Below are 22,468 nucleotides of genomic sequence, written 5' to 3'. Positions count from 1 at the left end.
GGTCCGAAATGAAATATTTTACGGAATCACACGCCTAGCATATGTCCGATACACCCTGGTCAGGAAATCCCAACTATATTATGCACATTATGTGCCATTCACCCGTGCAATTGAAAATAGTACTCCAAATAGATATAACACGTGCGTTGTTTTTGCATCGAGGCGTGTTGTGTGAGTTATTTACAAGCCTTTAACTTTACAATGGTAAATACTGGCAGAGAGCAAGACATCGTTGCACATCGTTGGTCATGTAACTCCAACTAGATATTGCACATTGCGCTATCTGAAAATATAACACCAAAAGATGTTTCACATATTTTGCTAATGCCCCGTTGTGTATTGTTGCACTCAATCACATGCCTCAGACTTGACAATGGATTATACCCGCTCGGGGACAGACAACGTTGCGCGTTTTAGTATAATTTATACACATATATTGCCATAAACGCTGTTCAATTATTTCCAAAAAGTGCACGATTCATGGTTTCGGCACATATAACTCCAAATAGACATGGCGCATGTGTTGTTTTTGCTCTGAAGCGCATTATACAGCTTTTTCACATACCTTTAACTTGGCAAAGGTTGATTCTCGCTCAAAGAAAGATAATGTTGCATATCTCAGTAGAATTTATTCACAATAATATTGCGCGCTATCGAATTATATAGCACCACATATTTGTTTCATGCTCCGTAGTGTATCGTTGCACTCATCCACACGCCTTATACTTGACAACGTATGATACTCGCTCGGAAAAAAAACGTTTAAAGTCTGAGTATAATTATTACACATTTATTTTATATTTTTACAAATTCGCTAACGGAAATCATATCCTTCTGCTAACGTTAACCGGTAATTAAGCGTCCATAGACCGTTTGTACCTGTGGCCTTCTCGACTCATGTTTGAAGCAAACGCAAAATAGTTCCCGTAATAGATTAAAAACTTGAGATTTAAATTTTTAAACGCATACATATGGTAACTAATTTTATCATAATATCTGATTTCTACTAAGAATCCTTCATCCGTATACAATATCTTTGTAAACAATATTTATTGTATCAATCCTCATTTGATTGACGTGTAATATCTATTGGTACCGTTATTGGTGTCATATCTATATTGGATACAATGACACCCGATTGCCTTTTGTCAGGCCAATATTTACATATCATTTTAATAAGCGCTTGAGAGTCGATTGTTTTGATCAAGAAACCAGTCAATGAGTCGCAATAACATGAAGAATATTCGAATTAAAATAAATGAATAATTCTGAATAAGTATATGATTATTATTTTGCGTATATATTAAAATACTAATAAATATACACAATTGATGTGTTTGAGTCCACCATAATCTAATACATGTACAAAAAATAGTATTCGAAACTTTATATAAATACAGGAAGTAAACATGACTTCAATGGAGGTGACAGATTGTTATTTCGAAAGTTTATTGACATTATTCGACTTAAACTTTTACATTATGTGTTTGTTTTTGAAAATCACTTTTCCTAAAGGTGTAGCTTCAATTCAAGCTATTTTCATGTATGACACGGGCCTATACAATGTTTGTATAGGTCCCTGTGTACGACAAATTGTAAAGTTTAACTGATAGATTGACATATGGCATATAAATCAGGGATGGCAAAATCTAAAGAATATCATATTTTACTCGTTCTCAAGTGTCTTGTGGCATCATTTGACTCGCTGACAAATAATTAATGTTATAAACTTAACCTATTGAGGCATTGTGTCATTGATAAAACGACCATTTTGTACCTCTCTTAAGAGACTCATTATTTGTGTCTTATTGTAAAGTTTCTAATTGAAATATTGCATTTATTCTGAAATAGTTAAAGTTACAAAATTATGTGAGCTTTCAGACTTTTACATTGATACTTTGTTCATATATATATAAGTCAGTCTGACAACAAAAAACATTAATGCCATTATTAATCCTTTCCCTGATAGATGTGTATATTCCCGAGTCTATCGATTACCCGATACAAACGTTTATTACCGTCTCTATCGATTACTGCATACATGCAAATTTTTCCGTCTCTATCCATTATCCGATAATCCCGAATATTCCCAATGTCCATTTTGAAATGCAAATTCTGATCGATATTGACGACAAAAGTGCTCAAGAAAATTCATAAACACAAACATCAGACATTTTTCTGGAGTATTAAATGAATTTTGGCATATGTTTCTAGTATTTAAAGATTTGATGAAATAGGTGTCCAATCGGGACAAGGGTATTCAAACACGCGTAAATAACTTAATGTGGTGTGCACGCATCGTGTACAGTTAATGTTAAGTTAAAAATTGTAGCCAGAAATAAATACATGTATATGCCTATGATATTTTCGTGTCAAGTCTTTGTTTGGACAAAAAGCGTGCGAAAATAGGCAGGGTGTATTTACTTATACACAAAAACTGCGTAGCACAGACAACGACATAAAAGCTTCGTATTGAATTTCCATTTAAGTATCGGGGGTATCTTGCAAATGATTTTGACATTTCCCTGATTAAAATAAAAGTCAAAAACACTGTATCATTATCATCTTTTAGTTATAAATATTGCAACAATTATTGTACTTTCATAACCCTATTGAGATTGTGTAGTCAGGCTTATCAGCTGTATATGGAGTCACTGTTATCAGAACAGCAGGACTGGTATTGGCCTGGAGTGGCAGATCAGATAAGAAGTCTATCAGGGAAAGGGTTAAACTTCTCACAGTACAGTCTGTTCATGGACTAATGAAGTTCTGGCCTACTTACACAGAATTTTAACTGGTGCTTTCTGCACATAACTGTGTTTCCTGTTTCTTATATGAATATGTTACACACAGTATGGATACACATGAAGACACTGCTAAATGGGCCAGCAATTATGTGTTTTTTATACTAAACTGCAAATAGTGCATTGAATATTTATGTTTAAATAGGTGAATAGTAAAAAATGTGTCATTGAAATAACTTTTATCTGCACACAAAATCTTTGTAAACAGTACTTTTGTATTATCTTACTGGTATAATCTTTAAATATGGCTATGTGAGCCTAGGGAAGGTTGTTAGCATGCCATTATCCTGTCACATGTTTTTTTTTCAGAAACGATTGCACAAAGAACTTCAACTTCTGCAAAAAGAGCCACCTCATGGGGTAAAAATTGATGTGGAGAGTATTCACAGGAATTTAACAGAGTAAATATGAGACCAGTCATAATTCATGTGCGTAAAGTGTCATCTCAGATTAGCCTCTGACTCAGCGCAGGCTAATCTGGGGACAACAGTATCTGCTTTTATGAAACTTTTGTTTACAGGAAGTCTCTTATAAAAATGAAAATTCAGTCTGTGCTGAAAGTATCGGCCAAGATTAACAGACTGCACAGGCTAATCTGGGACAACATTTTACACACATGCGTTAAGCCCTTTTTTTCCCCAGAGCGCTACTTACATGGTTTGCTTGATGTGACTTTGTCTGTTGGCGTTCAATTTGTGTGTAGTATTGTGCTATGGATGAATGTTGGAGTACCAGAATGAAAGCTTGCATGCCAGGTATTGTGACCACCAACCAATCACTCATACATGTATGTCTGGAGCGTGGGTTGAACTATGTTCCTTGTAGTGAAAAGCAAATGTACTCACCACTGCACTTACAGGACAGCCACAATACTTCCGATTTGCTAGTAATAGACACATTTTGCATTCACAATAATAAAATATTAACCAATGTAATGTTTATATTGATTTTGAATGATTTGATTGTATATTCAGATGGATCGTAGATCTTGAAGGTGCACAGGAATCTCTGTACAGAGGGGAGAAGTTTCAGCTGTTATTTAAATTTGGTGACAGATACCCATTTGATTCACCTCAGGTAAAGGCAGGTGATAATACTCTCAAGTATTAAGCGATGATCTTTAAATTAGTTGTAAAATTTCTTAGAGACTTTTAATCCAATGTACCAGTACTGAAAAAAAACCACTGATAAATGTATTAAAATAAACTTAAACAAGAAAATCAGGGGCATGATTTTTCCTCTTTATAGCCGAATTCATTCTGTTCAACTAAGTCAATTGATGGTTAGGGTATTTTAAATACACCCCCCTGACAATACAATAACCTGTTATTGAAATAAAAATGCCAAAATTGCAATAAAGTTGTTTTCATAGAGAGTGATAACATAACCTGTCAATACAAAAAACTCATGTAGATTATTATAGCTTTATTTGCAATTAAATCAGTTTTGAACTTTCGCTTCAGATAATCTACATGTTCATACATTTTAAAGCATTTTCACGAAACTTGGCTCGAATGTTTAAGTCACTCAGATGCTGTGCAAGTGATATTGGCCTTTTTAGTACATGTAAGCTTAAGGGAAAGTAGCCAGTCCTTTCAACTCAAGGTCAAGATCACACTTGAAAGTTGAATGTTAGAGCATGTATTTTCATGCCTGTTCTATATCTTGGTTGACATGTGAAGAATTTACATGAAACATGCCTCACATTTTTATAAAAAGAATCTAAAGTATGCATAAGACTGTCATTACTCCTTAAAGTTACCACTTTAAGTTCAAAAAGATTGACTTGGGGAAGAAACTCTCCTTTGGACTGACATCTTCAGTAGGTACAGTACAGACTTCAAATCCGATTCAAGTGTGTACACTGCCATAAGCAGCCACATAATTTGTATGGGGTTTGATCAGGAAATAATTTCTATAGCCATCCTCTTGACTGCTCTTCCTTTTTCAAGTAAGGCAGTTCGTCATGTAGTGAAATATTGAATGAGCTCTTCATTTCTGAGAACTGTAAAGCCACTTAGATCAGCTATATTTGTTTAGAAAAAGTTTTAAAGGGTTCCCGAACTGCTGTGATATTGCTATTACATGTATACTGTTGAAACTGTGACATTTTTTAGATGAATAAAAATATGATATAAAGTGAAATTTTATTTCATGTTACACCAAATATTATTTGACATAATCTTCAAACCACTTTTTTTAGCTCACCTGGGCACTACTTGCTCATGGTGAGCTTTTGTGATCGCCTTTTGTCCGTCGTGCGTTGTCTGTTGTGCGGGATCAACATTTGCCTTGTTAACTTTCTAGATGCCACATTTATTGTCCAATCTTCATGAAATTTGGTCAGAAGATTGGTCTCAATGATATTTTGGATGAGTTCGAAAATGGTTACGTTTGCTTGAAAAACATGGCTGCCAAGGGGCGGGGCATTTTTCCTTATATGGCTTTATATGGCTATAGTAAAATCTTGTTAACACTCTAAAGGCCACATTTATTGTCTGATCTTTATGGACCTTGGTCAGAAGATTCATCCCAATAATATCTTGGATGAGTTCGAAAATTATGCCGGTTGGTTGAAAAACATGGCCCCCAGGGGGCGGGGCATTTTTCCTTATATGGCTCTAGTTAAACCTTGTAAACACTCTAGAGGCCACATTTATTTTCTGATCTTCATGAAACTTGCTCAGAAGATTTGTCCAAATGATTTCTTAGATGAGTTCAAAAATGGTAACCTTTGCTTGAAAAATGTGGCTGCTAAGGGGCGGGACATTTTTCCTTATATGGCTAATTTTTGGCTATATATAGCTAAAGTAAAATCTTGTTAACACTCTAGAGGCCACATTTATTGTCCAATCTTCATGAAACTTGGTCAGAAGATTCATCCCAATAATATCTTGGAAGCGTTTTAAAATAATGCCGGTTGGTTGAAAAACATGGCCGCCAGGGGGAGGGGCATTTCTCCTTATATGGCTATAGTAAAACCTTGTTAACACTCTATAGGCCACATTTATTTTCCAATCTTCATGAAACTTGGTCAGAAGATTTGTCCAAATGATATCTTGGATGAGTTTGAAAATTGTTTTGGTTTCTTTAAAAACATGGCCACCAGGGGGCGGGGCATTTTTCTTTATAAGGCTATATAGTATATACACATGTATGGCTTTTGTAAAACCTTGTTAACACTCTAGAGGCCACATTTATTGTCCAATCTTCATGAAATATGGTCAGAAGATTTGTCTTATTGACATCTTGGATGAGTTCAAAAATGATTACGTTTGCTTGAAAAACATGGCTGCCAAGGGGCGGGGCATTTTTCCTTATATGGCTATATATGGCTATAGTAAAATCTTGTTAACACTCTAGAGGCCAAATTTATAGTCCATCTTCATGAAACTCGGTCAGAAGATTCATCCCAATAATATCTTGGACGAGTTAAAAAATGATGCCGGATGGTTGTATATGGCTATAGTAAAATCTTGTTAACACTCTAGAGGTCACATTTATTTTCCGATCATCATAAAACTTGTTCAGGAGATTTGTCCCAATGATATCTTGGATGAGTTCGAAAATGGTGTTGGTTGATTTAAAAACATGGCCACCAGGGGCGGGGCATTTTTCCTTATATGGCTGTATATGGCTATAGTAAAACCTTGTTAACACTCTCGATGCCACATTCATTGTCCAATCTTCATGAAATTTGGTCAGGAGATTGGTCTCAATGATATATTGGATGAGTTTGAAAATAATTATGTTTGCTTGAAAAACATGGCTGTCAAAGGGTGGGGCATTTTTCCTTATATGGCTATAGTAAAATCTTGTTAACACTCTAGAGGCCACATTTACTGTCCAATCTTCATGAAACTTGGTCAGAAGATTCACCCCAATAATATCTTGGACGAGTTCAAAAATGATGCCGGTTGGTTGAAAAACATTGCTGCCAGGGGGCGGGCATTTTTCCTTATATGGCAATAGTAAAACCTTGTTAATACTCCAGAGGCCACATTTATTTTCCAATCTTCATGAATCTTGGTCAGAACATTTGTCCCAATAATATCTTGTTATCTCAGGTGAGCGACTTTGGGCCTTTCAGGCCCTCTTGTCTTTCTATTGATAATTATTGATTGCTTCTTTTCACACATTGCAGGTTATGTTTATTGGCAACAACATTCCAGTTCATCCTCACGTGTACAGCAACGGTCACATCTGCTTGTCCATCCTCACAGATGACTGGTCCCCGGCTCTCTCAGTCACGTCAGTCTGTCTCAGCATTGTAAGCATGCTCTCCAGCTGCACAGAAAAGGTACCATTCACCAGTAAATTCTTTACAGATGTTTGAAGAGCTTTGAGGTTTTACAGCAGTTGTAAGTTTTAGCTGTTCTTAGGGGAAGAAATAATAAATACAGTGATATTAAGGAATCATGATATGGCAAAAAAGTATAGTTTTAAGCTCACTTTGAACAGCATTTGAGCTTTTGTGATCACCTTTTTGTTGGTTAAGTGTTGTTCATCAACATTAAAGTTTGGTTGCGTTGGGTAAAAATCTTGGTCGTATCATCAAAAAACTTGTAAACACTCTAAAACTCACATCTGTTGCTCAATCATCATGGAACTTTCTCAGAACATTTATTTTCGTAATATCTCAGCCATGTTTGAACATGGTTCTAGTCTGTTGAAAAACATGGCTGCCAGGGGTGGGGTGAGGTTTTTTGAAGCTATTACAAAATATTGTGCACAAAAGTCAAATTTTGTTCAACAATCTTCATAAAACTTGCATAAAACATTTGATTAATGTAATCCCAGCAAAAGTTGAAAACATGGCTGCCAAGGTGTGGGGCAGTTTTCCATTTATGGCCATATCATACCCAATGAAATCTCTAGAAGTCACATTTTTTTCCCCAATCATTTGATTAAGATTTGTTCTAATGATATTTTGGCTTAGTTCAAAAGTTTTTTCTGTCTGGAAAAAATATGGCAGCCAGTAGGTGGGGCAGTTTTCCTTTTTTGGCTATAGTTAAACCATATGATTACTCTGTAAGTCACATTTTTTGGTCCAATTGCAAATGACATCTCAAAATAGGGGAAACCCCATTTATCTGTGCAGATTTTAAAGTTTCATGGAATTCATAACCTACTGGTTTATGCCTAAATTTAGCTGCAACCTGTGAAAAGGATGATTAATGCATGTGCGTAAAGTGTTGCCTCATATTAGCCTTTGCAGTCCGCACAGGCTAATCGGAACCACACTTTCAGCTTAAACTTTATTTTTGCTAAGAAGAGATTTTTTTAAACGAAAAATATAAAAAAAAGCAGAAAGTGTTGTCCCTGATTACGGTAGCCTGTGCGGAATACACAGGATAATCTGTGACGACACTTTACGCACATGCATTAAATCACCTTTTCACAAAGTGGCTCAATTAGTTTTTGCTGCTGACCCAAAAGTGTGTCTATGTTTGGTATCAATCAATCTGCACAGATTAATTTGGTTTTCCTATCAGTGTTCAAGTCTTGTGTAAAGGATTTAGTTTTCTGCTGTACTTCAGAAAGTTATGTGCAATTGAATAAAACACTACTTAAGTTTTACATTCTGTTACTATTTTACTACCTTTAATTCTAGTTTGTTTTATTCATCCGCATTTTATATGCTTACAAAAAAGTATAAACATTGCACATTTTAATGCCCCCGGTAGGGTGGCATATAGCAGATGAACTGTTCGTCAGTCAGTATGTCAGTCCGTCCGTCCGTCCGAAAACTTTAATGGTCATAACTTTTTCAATATTTAACATAGCAACTTGATATTTGGCATGCATGTGCATCTCAAGAAGCTGCACACATTGAGTGGTGAAAGGTGAAGGTCAAGGTCATACTTCAAGGTCAAATGTCTAATATATGGCGTCTTTCCATCCGTCCGAAAACTTTAACATTGGCCATAACTTTTTCACTATTGAAGATATCAACTTGATATTTGGCATGCATGTGTATCTCCTGGAGCTGAACATTTTGAGTGGTGAAAGGTGAAGGTCAAGGTCATCTTTTTAAGATCAAATGTCAAATATTCCGTCCGTCCGAAAACTTTAACATTGGCCATCACTTTTTCAATATTGAAGATAGCAACTTGATATTTGGCATGCATGTGTATCTCATGGAGCTGCAAATTTTGAATGGTGAAAGGTCAAGGTCATCCTTCAAGGTCAAAGGTCAAATATATGGCATCTGTCTGTCTATCCGAAAACTTTAACATTCACCATAACTTTTTTATACCCCCGAAGGGTGGCATATAGTTTTTAAACTGTCCGTCAGTCCGTCCGTCTGTCTGTTTGTCAGTTCGCCTGTCTGCCAGTCCGTCCATCCGAAAACATTAACATTGCCTATAACTTTTGCAATATTGAAGATAGCAATTAGATATTTGGCATGCATGTGTATCTCGTGGAGCTACACATTTTAAGTGGTAAAAGGTCAAGGTCAAAGGTCAAATTTTGCAATATTGATGATAGCAACTTGATATTTGGCATGCATGTGTATCTCATGGAGCTGCACATTTTGAGTGGTGAAAGGTCAAGGTCAAAGGTCTAATTTTGCAATATTGAAGATAGCAACTGGATATTTGGCACGCATGTGTATCTAATTGAGCTGCACATTTTGAGTGGTAAAAGCTCAAGGTCATCCTTCAAAGTCATGTCAAATGTCAAATTTTGCAATATTGAAGATAGCAACTTGATATTTGGCATGCATGTGTATCTCATGGAGCTGCACATTTTGAATGGTGAAAGGTCAAGGTCATCCTTCAAGGTCAAGGTCAAATTTTGCAATATCGAAGATAGCAACTCAATATTTGGCATGCATGTGCATCTCATGGAGCTGCAAATTTTAAGGGGTAAAAAAGGTCAAGGTCATCCTTCAATGTCAAGGTCAAAGGTCAAATTTTGCAATATTGAAGATAGCAACTACATATTTGGCATGCATGCGCATCTCATGGAGCTGCACATTTTAAGTGGTGAAAGGTAAAGGTCATCCTTCAAGGTCAAAGGTCAAATATATGGCTTCAAAGCGGCCCAGTAGGGGGCATTGTGTTTCACGAACACAGCTCTTGTTTATTTAATATGTTTGTTTTTTTACCAAATTTTGAAGAATTCTATTTAACAATTATAGAGAAATTATGAACAATGAATGTTCTGTGTTTGAAGTGCCTTTAAGTGTAGTGCAACTTTCCATAACAATGGCACAATTGTGAAACTTATAAAATAATCGTCAACTTGATACATGTATGCCCTTAAATGTTTAATAAAACGGGCTCTTAATTTGAAGTTTAATGAAGCGATGAACAAATGAAACTGGGTTAATAAGTTGCTTTGTTTTATTTATTTATGTAAATAATACAGGTTTTGTTTTGAAAGGGTCATGCACATATTATAATTTCCGTTTGTCTAAACTATTTCTTTGATTATACAAAATAAAAAAAAATAAAAAAAACATAATTACTTAAATAATTTATCTGAGCTAATCAGCTTATTGTCAACTTTTATGTGGCTTCTATTTCACTTGAGCACAAAGCACTTATGATGAGCTTTTGTGATCGCCTTATGCCTGTTGTCCATCTTCAACATTTACTTATGATTACTTTAATGGCCACATTTATTTCCAATCTTCATGAAACTTGGTAAGAACATTTGTCCCCATAATACATTTGCTGTGTTACAAACTGGGTCCCATTAGGTCAAAAACTAGGTCATCATGACAAAGTTAATACAATTTTCTTAATTATCTTGAAGAGTCATTAATATTTGAATTTTCCTTAAATTTGGTAAGGACTTTTGTTCTAATAATGTCTGATTTAGTTCGAAAATGATTCCATTCCATCTAAAAACATGGCTGCCAGGGCGCAAGGCAGTTTTAAAAATATTACTATAGTGAAATCTTGTTAACACTCTAGAAATCACATTTTAAGTAAAATCTTCATAAAATTCTGTCAGAACATTTCTGGAAATGATAGCTGAGCTGATGTTCTTAAACATGACCACTATTAAGTCCAATCTTCATCATATTTTGTAAGATCATTTGTTCTAATTACATCTTACATAATTCTATAAGTCGCATATGCACGTTTTGTCTAAATCTCCTTAAACTTGGTCAGAACATTTTTTCTTATGGCTAGCACCTTACGGCTCATTGCACTCTTGGTCTTTTTTATGGTAGTTGAATGTTTGTTGTGTCTTTTTAGTTCAAATATTTGAAATCAGTATGTTTTAATAAGCTCAATTTACTACTATGTATTGTTTCATAGTATACATGTAGTTGAAATTAGTAATCATCTTTTTAAAATTCAGAAAAGACCACCAGACAATGCGCTTTATGTGAAAACCTGCAGCAAAAATCCCAAGAAGACGAGATGGTTCTATCATGGTATGAAATCACATGTCCCTGCTGCATTTACTCCTGTTAACAGTAATCTAGATGTCTGTCATAATGTATGATCCTTGGAAATATTATTAATTACTCTTCTGTTTTTAGAATATAATAGATTAAGTACAATATTATTTATGATACAAATTATTTGCCTGGCACTTAGTGTTTATACATTTATACACATGTAAATGTTTCTTTCCATTTTTTTTATTTTGATACATGTAAAAGTGAAAGAAATGGGCTAATTCTATACGTTTGAATCAAACTGCTGTTACCTGTATTTTATATAAGCTTATAAATCATTTCAACGGACAATTGGAAACAGAGTCTGTTTAAATTATACAAAGTGAGTTCTTAATGGTCTGGGCGATTCATTGAAGCTGGGTAGAAAACACTGCTTTCTTGACAATTCTTCATGAGACATTTAACAGACCATATGACACGCAAAAATGGGTCAAATTCCATATGCACCCAGCGTAACTCCAGACCTTAAGGTCGCCGTGGTGTAATGGATATGGTGTCCGCCTAGCGACCGGGAGGTCACGGGTTCGATCCCCACCGTGGGAGCGTTCTTTAGATCTCCCCCAAAGACACCAAGTACTGGTTCTAGGCCCAGGAAACGGACTCGAGAGCGTTTATATAAGCCTTAGGCTTTCGATGCAATCGAGCTAAAATAAATAGGTTTAAACTAACTCCAGACCAGCCTGCGCATTGGCTATAAAATCACGCAAGATTCAGTGTTCTCATTGGCAGATAGGGTAGCTCTTGACTAGTCTGCACATATGGCATAAGACCCATTTTTCGCATTAATGGGGTAATATAATGATATCCCAGTGTATTATTAGCTCAGCTTTTTTCGGAGGAATTCCAAGGAATTGGTCATAGCCAGCTTGTCGTCCGCCGTCCGCGTCGTGCTAAAACCTTGATATTTGTCTCCAAAAAATCAAAGTGCTTCCACCTTCATCTTTGAAACTTCATATGTAATCATGCACCTTGATGAGTTCTACACGCCACACCCATTTTTGAGTCACTAGGTCAAAGGTCAAGGTCACTGTGACCTCTAAAAAAAAAATCTGACAAGCTTTCATTTATTCAAAACTGCACCCGCAGCTGAGCGTTGGCACACTTAATGCGGTGCTCTTGTTAGTTACACTGTTAGTAACTGACAGTGTATTGGATATACACCCTCAGTAATTTTATACCATACAAGAGCGAAGCGAATACTCGGGTAGCATGGAAATTACTCGTGGTGTATGCAAAATACTCCATGGGCACTGCTCTAAGCCAATAGGATTAGGTCATTTCTGTTGGAGGTGAGATATAACATAATCTCTACTATATTTGTTGTATTGGTGTCTTTTTTGGCACAAACAAACTGAAAGTAAATGAAAAGTTTGGTGAGCTATCATTTTTATTGTAAAACAAACTGTGTACCACACGAACATAGAAAATGAAGAGGCCAAAACTTGAATTGTTAGTAATAAATTTTCATTTATAATTATTAAATAATAATTATTTCAGTACTTATGAATATCCTCTTAACCAACTTTGGTAAGACATGTATTTTATATTTCTTTAAACCATGTCTTGTGCTGCGTTTTTCAGACGATGAAGTTTGACAAGTCCAGCTTGCTAGATCTGGTGTGATTGAAGAAGTTGTCTCCCATTGGGACTCAGATAGCTGGTCAAAGGCTTTGAACAACAATAACAATAACATTGGCGGTAGCTTATCACTTCATGTAGTATCTCATTCAGTGTGTTACGAACGTTGAGTTGACCTTTTTGGACCACAAATTTATAAACTCATTTTATTTTGCAGCTTTAAATTTGTGTTGTATATTGTGGTTCAAGAAATCCTTTGATATTAATTATTGTTATTTACCAATATGCAAAATTTGTTTTCCGAAAATTGACATAATTTTGGAGGAACAATGTATATTGTTCAATGAATGACTCACAAATCTGAAAGCTATCTGTTCTAATTGCAATGCAAATTATGCTAATGCTCTCTCTGTTTGACTCCTTTCTATGTTATATTTATTATAAGGCCTTTCATGGACCTTTGTGATTGTTTTTAGCTCACCTGAGCACAATGTGCTCATGGTTAGCTTTTGTGATCCCCTTTTGTCTGTCGTGCCTTGTGCGGCGTCAACATTTGCCGTCCTAACAGTCTAGAGGCAACATTTATTGTGGTTCCAGTTGGTTGAAAAACATGGCCGCCATGGGGCGAGGCATTTTTCCTTATATGGCTATTGTAAAACTTTGTTAACTCTCTAAAAGTCACATTTATAGTTCAATCTTCATGAAACTTGGTCAGAACATTTTTCTACCGATATCTTCAACGAGTTAAAAAATGGTTCTGGTCTGTTAAAAAACATTGCTGCTAGGGGGCGGGGCATTTTTTTCTTATATGGCCAAAGTAAAACCTTGTTGACACTCGAGAGTCCACATTTATTGTCCGAACTTAATGAAACTTGGTTTGATTATTTTGTCCCAATTATATCTTGGATGAGTTAGAAAATTGTTACAGTTGGTTGAAAAACATGGCCGCCAAGGGGCGGGGCATTTTTCCTTATATGGCTCTAAAGGGCTTTAGTAAAACCTTGCTAACACTCTAGAGGCCACATTTAATTTCCCATCTTCATGAAACTTAGTAAGGAGATATGTCCCAATGGTATATTGGACGAGTTTGAAAATGGTTCAGGTTGGTTGGAAAACATTGCCACCAGGGGCAGGGCATTTATCCTTTAATTAAGGCTATTGTAAAACCTTGTAAGCAATCTTAAAGTTACATTTATTGTTCACTCTTCATGAAAGTTTGTCAGAATATTTGCTCTAATTACATCTTGGGCTGCAAAGAACAGGTCAGTTCCTTTATATCTCAAGTGAGCGACTTTGGGCCTTTTAGACCCTCTTGTTTCAGTTTTTAAAAGGACAGATATGAAAAAGTCCTACAAAAAAACAAAACATTTGTTCGAACAAGGTAAATAATGCTTGTTACTAAAAACAATATAAATATTGTTTTGTTTATGGATTACCACCAGTCTGAAGAAATAAATCAATCATTCAATCAATACAAAAATAAAGGGTTGGTAAAACATTTACTTCATAATTTGGAAAATTACACAACTTCAAAGATTTAAACAATAAAATCCCCTCAACTAGGTAAAAAAACCAATATCTCAACAATATGTAATAAAAACAGCAGAAACAATGGAAAATATGACATATTTTTTCATAACAAACTTCATATGTTCAACTGATAATTTCTTAATTTATCGATACCGGTATGTCCATATTGTTTATATGTTCTGTCTCTTATTGTTTTCCTTGAATTTTTGTTTTTATCATGGTAACTTGGCAGCAATCATGTCAAGAATATGTCTGTGATGAATGTGTTAAGTTTCTCATGTTTGTATGTTCAAGTTTTTATTCAAATATGAGTCGCGATCTGTGAAAACTGGGCATAATGCATGTGCGTAAAGTGTCGTCCCAGATTAACATGTGCAGTCCGCACAGGCTAGTCAGGGACGACACTTTCCGCTTTAATAGTATTTTTTGTTTAAAGGAAGTCTCTTCTACACAAAAATTCAATTAAGGCAGAAGTGTCGTCCCTGATTAGCCTGTGCAGACTGCACTGGCTAATCTGGGTCGACACTTCACGCATATGCTTTATGCCCAGTTTTCTCAGAACGCGACTCATATATAGCAGTTAATGAATAGTAGGAAAGTTTATAGGACAGAAATCGCAACAATAAAATGTATACAAAAATATTTAATTACAAAATAACACTACAAGCGTTATGACCTATATGTTGAGGTAAACTTGTACATTGCACTTTTTGTCTGCACAGTTTTTTAATTTATTAAAATTTATTAAAATGGACTATTAAAGCTTTAGTATAAATTGCTTGCAGAATGGTTTCCAGGTACTTCAATAGGCCAATGAAGTCAAATGCTAATATTGTAAAATAAAATATTTCAAATTTGAAAAGTATAATTGATTCGGAAATATATACATTTGAGTCAGTCTCTGGTAAAACAGGGTTATTTGAACATAATTGTAAAGTATCCTCCCAGCTATTCTTGTCCACTTACCGCCTAGACTGGTTATTTGTATAGAAGGACATCCTTTAAACAAAAATTCCATAAAAGTGGAAAGTGTGGTCCCTGATTAGCCTTACTGACTGCTGAGGCCAATTTGGGACCATATTTTATGCACATGCATTACATTGGATTCCCCAGAGTGTAGCTAATGTATATGTGTCTTGTTCTGAGAAAACTGGGCATAATGCATGTGTGTAAAGTGTCATCCCAGATTAGCCTGTGCAGTCCGCTAGATTTTCGGTAAAAATGGACGAAAAATAATGAAAAATACCATTAAAGCGGAAAGTGTCGTCCCTGATTAGCCTGTGTGAATTGCACAGGCTAATCTGGGACGACACTTTCCGCACATGCATTATGCCCAGTTTTCACACAACAAGGCACATATTATGGCGTTTTTGAGTCATCTTATGGCACTTCATACCGTTTACCTTAAACTTATTTTTCTTACAAGATAATTTTAATAAGATTATTTCAATCTATATTTAATTTTTATGTATGATTCTTTAAATAAGATGATTTTGGAGGAGAAATTACCCTACAATTAGTCATCATCATTTAATTACTAAATTTTAACAAGGGAGGATTCTAGGCGATACTTTGTGTTTGGTAAGTAAAGCATTCAAATTAGATCAAATCTGCGTGATACATGTTTTGATAGAAGTAGAATTTTATAAATGATATTTAAATACAAAACTGTGTTAAGCATGCTAGTCTTTTATTGTTGGAATATTTGAATAGTTATTTGATTAAAATAATGATGTATTTGTCAGTTCAGAGATATTTCCACAGTGTTTGATATGTGCTTGTCTTTGTTTGGATTTCCTGTATTTAGCGAAAGTATTGGTAAACTAGATCACAGCGAAAACATGCGTTTTTAGACTATAAACCATTTTTGTCTTTATATTTGTCTTTCATTCTGAATAATTCAGACACTTTTATAAGTATGATCTTGTACTGAGGGTTTATGAACCCTTTGCATGCTGGGAAATTTGTTGTCTGCTAAAATGTCGTCTGCTGAATTTCTAAAATTAGCATTTTCTTCGATTTTTTTTTCAAAGACTATCAGAATAGCAAACAGTTTGGATCCTGATCAGACGCCACGTTCTGTGGCGTCTCATCTTGATCCAGACTGTTTGCAAAAGCCTTAAAAATTCGGTTCCAGCGCTGAAAGGGTTAAGCGGTTATTGTGATTGAAGGGTTTTCAGTAGGTTTTCAGCATTTATTGTTATATTTAAGTTCGTTTTAAATTTCCGCTTGCATTTATGTGCTACATTTTTTTATGAATATTTTCTGTTTTAGAAAGACACAATGTTTCAAAATAAAAATTGTTATGGATTGATTGCACTAAAAATATTTGTAATTAAATCTTTCCCAGGTTGCCTGTTTGACAATGTGCATGTTTATTAGAAGTGTTGTTAAAATGATAGTTATGAACATTGTGGACACAATAAACACTTGAAATACGCTAAAGAGTGCGTCATTTAATGTTAATTCCTCATGTAAAACACGCTTGTTAATTGAAACAGACTGATGTAAACTTCTGTAAGTGCCGCCGAGTTGGGCCATCGGTGAGTACAGGGGTCTTTATAAACAATTCTTTGTTTGTAAATGTGCCCGGTAAATATGACGTTGGTTTCAAGTATTCTAAGGACAAATAGGATATGGTGACTGCGATATTAGTGAGTTCGTAATATACGGAATGGCGCGCTCTCTCTCTCTCTCTCTCTTTACACGTGTAACTCGATAAATAAATACCGGTATAACCTGAATGGAAAACAAACACATTCCAATCTGGTTTCAATTAACGCGCTATCATGTGTCGTTTTTAAATCTTGCTCATAAACTTCCTTATATTTCCTCAACGTAATCAAGAGATGATGTCGTGATACCGTTCAAATCATCTTCTTTAATAAAGCAGTTTTTTTGGCATAATCGTCTTCTGTTCACATTGCACATGTTAAAATCGACTGGCACACGCAACTTATCTTTGTTGTCTTCATGAACACAAAACATAACTTCAATAAAGGCATTGCATCTTCACAGCTGCGAGTAGGCTTAACGATTCTTATTTTTTGCTGTCTTTTCAGTAACATATTAGTCGTTGATAAATGTGCCTCGCTTTCTTTAGTTCCACCAATTTAAATAAAACGCACATTCTACTTCGACGAATGTTTATACGACTATATCTGCATGATGTATGGTAAAACGTAGGTCGGTCACATAGTCGATGTTCTGTCTCCGTTAGGTTTGCATTTCATTGAGTGGATTCGTACACATGGGTCTGTATTTATAATGTTCCCTATGGAAAATATTATATAAATATAATATATGGAAAATAAGTTCATTTCGTTGCGTGTTTATGAAATTCCCTTAAGTCCACGGCAGTTTCCTGTGCAATAAACCTGTCACTTAACATCAAACAGTTTCAAACGAGAAGATATGTTTTGTATGTATCACATTGTACCATAGCGTGATCATGATTATCAAATATCACGTTTACAATAATTCAAAATACTAATTTCTTGAGAAAAGGAGGAGCACATATTCATTAGTTGGTTTGTAAATTCAGTAATGATATTTAAAATAGTTTACATTATACATTTATACACAATATGCCGCATATGCGCAATTTAACCCATTTATGCCTTGTAGACTCTCCTATCCTTCTAAATTGGATCAATTTATTTCCAAAATAAGGTATGTCTAGTATATTTATTTCTATATTTAGAATATTTCTTACAGAAATTCCTTAAAGCAAGCAGCACGGACGCTGATGAGACGCCGCATCATGCGGCATCTCATCTGGGTCTACGCTGTTTGCCAAGGCCTTTTTTCTAGACGCTTGGCATACATGCAGGGTTAAAGCAGCTGCTGGTCAATGCACATCCGAAAGAAAAGACAGAACACATGACACGTTTTAATGTTTATTCCACCATTTACGTTCGCCTTAATACTTAATATATTGAGGCTATTAAACGAGCGGATATTGTATTAGCACTGAACCGTGGAAATCTTGTTTACTTTAACTAAAAGTACTATCGACATATTAACCTTGTTCGACACATTATTGACCAAATTCAACCAATTTTATGCACATACTTTATTTAAAATGACGAGTTGCTTAGACGCTCGAATGCAATATTACTCAATTAAACCGGCAATAAACCCATTTATGCCTAGCGTCCAGAAAAAAGGCATTGGCAAACAGCGTAGACCCAGATGAAACGCCGCATGATGTGGCGTCTCATCTAGGCCTGTGCTGTTTGCTTAAAGGAATTTCTGTAAGAAATATTCTAAATATAAAAATTAGTATACTAGAAATCCCTAGTTTTGAAAATTATTTGATCCAATTTAGAAGGATGGGAGAGTCCACAAGGCATAAATGGGTTAAAAAGAAACGAAAAACATCAAATACACACTCAAACTATTTGGTAGGTATCGGATCTTCCACCACCAATAACACACAATCCTTCCAGCGCACCAGACAGAATCAGTCAGACATGTAATTATTGCCCAGGTGGTTTGCTTAACAATCTTGATTAATCTGGCTAAAAGAGTTCCCAAATGAAAGTGTAAAATACGCCAGAGCAATCACTTCAAACCTGTCCAAAAGTAGGTCCTATAGTCCCCGTCGTTGTGTTCTTGTTTTTTATCCCCCGCCATAGGCGGAGGGATATTGTTTTGGCGTTGTCCGTCCGTCCGTCCGTCCTTCCGTCTTTCCATTCGTCCGTCTTTCCGTCCGTCCGGAGCCATATCTTGGAAGTGCTTTGGCGGATTGCATTGAAACTTGGTATGAGTATATATATGGATAAGAGGATGATGCGGCGTCTCATCTGGGTCTGCGCTGTTTGCTTAAAGGAAAATCTGTAAGAAATATTCTAAATATAGAAATTAATATACTAGACGTCCCTAATTTTGGAAATAAATTGATCCAATTTAGAAGGATGGGAGAATGCACTAGGCATAAATGGGTTAAAACGTTTCGTGTGTCTGTCTTTTCGGATGTGAATTGACCAGTAGCTGCCTGAAATAGCGCATATCCGGCATATTGTGTATAAATGTATAATGTAAATTATTTTAAATATCATTACTGATTTCACATGCCAACTTATGAATATGTACTCCTCATTTTTTCAAGTAGTAAGTACAGTTGTAGTTTAAATTATTGTAAACGAGACATTTGATGATCAAGATCACGCTATGGTTCAATGTGATACATAAAAAACATATCTTCTCGTTTGAAACGGTTTGATGTTAAGTGGCAGATTTATTGGATAGGAAACTGCTGTGGACTTAAGACAATTTGATAAACACGCAATGAAATGAAATTGAATATTTTCCATAGGGAACATTATAAATACAGACCCATGTGTACGAATCCACATAATGAAATGCAACACTTACGAAGACAGAACATCGACTATGCGACCGACCTACGTTTTACCATATATTATGCAGAAATATTCGTATAAACATTCGTCGAAGTAGAATGTGCGTGTTATTTAAATTGGTGGAACTATAGAAAAAGAGGCACATTTATCAACGACTCAAATGTTAGTGAAAAGACAGCAAAAAATAGGAATTGTTAAGCCTACTCACAGCTGTGAAGATGCTACGCCTTTATTGAAGTTATGTTTAGTGTTCATGAAGACAACAAGGATAATTTGTGTGTTCCAGTCGATTTTAACATGTGCAATGTCAAAAGAAGCCGATTATGCCAAGAAAACCGTGCTTTATTAAAGGAGATGATTTGAAAGGTTTTCGATACCATCTCTTGATAACGTTTGGAAACTTTCTGAGAAAACTGGGCGTAATGCATGTGCGTCAAGTGTCGTCACAGATTAGCCTGTGCAATCCGCACAAGATAATCAGGGACGACACTTTCCGCTTACACTAGATTTTAGGTAAAAAGGGACTTAAACGAATAATTCTATTAAAGCGGAAAGTGTCGTTTCGATCAGCCTGTGCGGACTGCACATGCTAATCTGGGACGACACTTTACGCACGTGCATTTTGCCCAATTTTCACAGAACAAGATACACTAATGTGAGAGTTCTGCAACTCCTGGACCTCGCATAATGAGGCCTCAGGCGCGAAAAATCCTTAAAACTTCGAGATAAAGAGACTTAACATGTATAATGATAAAAATCGACTGAACGTCAGAGATGAACATTTGGGGTGACACAATGAGTAGATCGATTTGTGTTGAAATGTCATTGCTGAAGTTCAATTGTGTCTTGTTCTGAGAAAATTGGGATTAATGCATGTGCGTAAAATGTCGTCCCAGACAGGAACGACACTTTCCGCTTTTATGGTATTTTTAGTTTCAAGGAAGTCCCTCCTTACCGAAAATCAAGTTTAGGCGGATAGTGTCGTCCCTGATTAGCCTGTGCGGACTGCACAAGCTAATATGGGACGACATTTTACGCACATGTATTTTGCCTAATTTTCACAGAACAAGACACAATTTCATTCACACTCAAATGAGCCCGTTCTGATATTGATTTACTTTATTTCTAATTATTATGGAAACTCTCATTCTCTTTACAACAGTAATATTATGCTGAAAATGTTATGATTATCATACCAGTTGGGTAGCGAAATGTTCTGTAAATATGAATGTTTAAATAAACATGCACATACATTGCGACTAGAACAGAATGAACCCACTATACTTGTTTTCAATATATCACGTTTAATTTATGGAAGAAACGCAGAGTTCCAACTCATTAGTGTAAACAAATTATATTTATTGCATACATTCATATATGCAATTTTGATTGAAAGGAAATTAAACATTAAACTATTGTATACTTGTGTATATTTACAAGTGGAACGAGGATAAAAATCTGAATATAACAATGTAAATTGTGAAAAAGACATAAACACGTAACAAATAACCCAAATAACGCATATGCAAATATTAAATATATGCGCATATAACAAAAAACATTCGTCATTGTGCAGATGTCCAGTCGGGAGTTAAGACCGGACAGCCGTTCACCATTGCCATGATTGAATAACCGCCATAAAAAGCTTTATTGTAACATAACGAGGAAACTAAATGATGTTTTTTTACTAAAAGAAGATTCAGTCATCAACATTAACAAATTGAGCTGCGTATTCGGATTTTTACGTTTGGATGCGTAGGAATGAAACAAAACTGGTACGATACAAAAAAACAAGAGCTGTACCGCGCTCGCCTTTTCTTCCACTTTGGTTGAATTATGTACGATTTCTGTCAGTCACTTGACATCATGACGAAAATACATATTTGAAGTTGACTATCCGTAATACTTAATTAGTATTTCTTTTAAATTATTGTATTAAGAGATCACATGTGGAAACAAACACATGAACTGTATTATACCGCCTCGGCGTTATTTTTCTCAAGCCGAATGGCAATTTATCAACGGAAATTGTTCTTCTTTGTCTCATAAAACGCTTCTCTTGTCGTGTTATTATCATGTTTTTATTTGAGCTGTGCTCAGTGAAAAGGGGTTAAATGATTGCGCGTAAAGTTTCGTCCCAGATTAGCCTGTGCTAATCAGGGACTACACTTTCCGCCTCAACTGGATTTTTTCTAAAAAGAGACTTAGTGTAATCGTAAAACAAGAGCACCGCCTTGCGGGTGCAGACCGCTCATCTATTTTCTTTTTAAAGGTGAAGGGACTCTCATTTTCAATCACAAAGGAGGGAGGGGTGGGGTGAACAGGGGTGTATAGTGTGGGGGTGTGGACATTTTTAACATTATTTTCCAAAAATGCGAAAAAAAAATGCGAAAAAAAAAATATTGGGGGGGGGTTCTTGGGTACGATGGTTGGACAGTATTTCAAACATAAAATAATAAAAATAAATATTTGTGTTTTTTAACTGTTTCAAAGAAAAATATGGGGGGGATGGGGTGGGGTGGGGTGGGTATAGTGTGAGGGTGTGGTGGTCATATGTGAGATGATCTTAAAAAAAAAAAAAAAATTTAGGAGGGGGGATTCGGGTGGGGGGAGGGTGGGGTGGGTGGGGATTCTTGGGTGCGATGGTTGGAAGGTATTTCTAACATAAAATAATAAAAATAAATATTTGTGTTTTTTAACCGTTTCAAAAAAAAATGGGGGGGGGGTGGGGGGGGGGGGGGGGTAAAGTGTGAGGGTGTGGTGGT

The 22,468-nt window shown here is 35.6% G+C and overlaps 1 protein-coding gene across 1 annotated transcript; it reads left to right on the top strand.

The window, feature by feature from the left end:
• The first annotated feature begins 1,402 nt into the window (after window positions 1-1,402).
• On the top strand, window positions 1,403-16,782 carry LOC127862211 (ubiquitin-conjugating enzyme E2 W-like). Its single transcript, XM_052401221.1, has 6 exons — window positions 1,403-1,424; window positions 3,114-3,205; window positions 3,779-3,881; window positions 6,949-7,104; window positions 11,127-11,202; window positions 12,811-16,782. The coding sequence occupies exons 1-6, from the start codon at window positions 1,410-1,412 to the stop codon at window positions 12,822-12,824; spliced, it is 456 nt and encodes a 151-aa protein (XP_052257181.1). The 5' UTR covers window positions 1,403-1,409; the 3' UTR covers window positions 12,825-16,782.
• Window positions 16,783-22,468: the final 5,686 nt, after the last annotated feature.

This window comes from Dreissena polymorpha, chromosome 16 (genome assembly GCF_020536995.1).
Source record: "Dreissena polymorpha isolate Duluth1 chromosome 16, UMN_Dpol_1.0, whole genome shotgun sequence".
NCBI classification, from domain to species: Eukaryota; Metazoa; Mollusca; class Bivalvia; order Myida; family Dreissenidae; genus Dreissena; species Dreissena polymorpha.
This window is presented reverse-complemented; position numbering and strand designations above follow the sequence as displayed.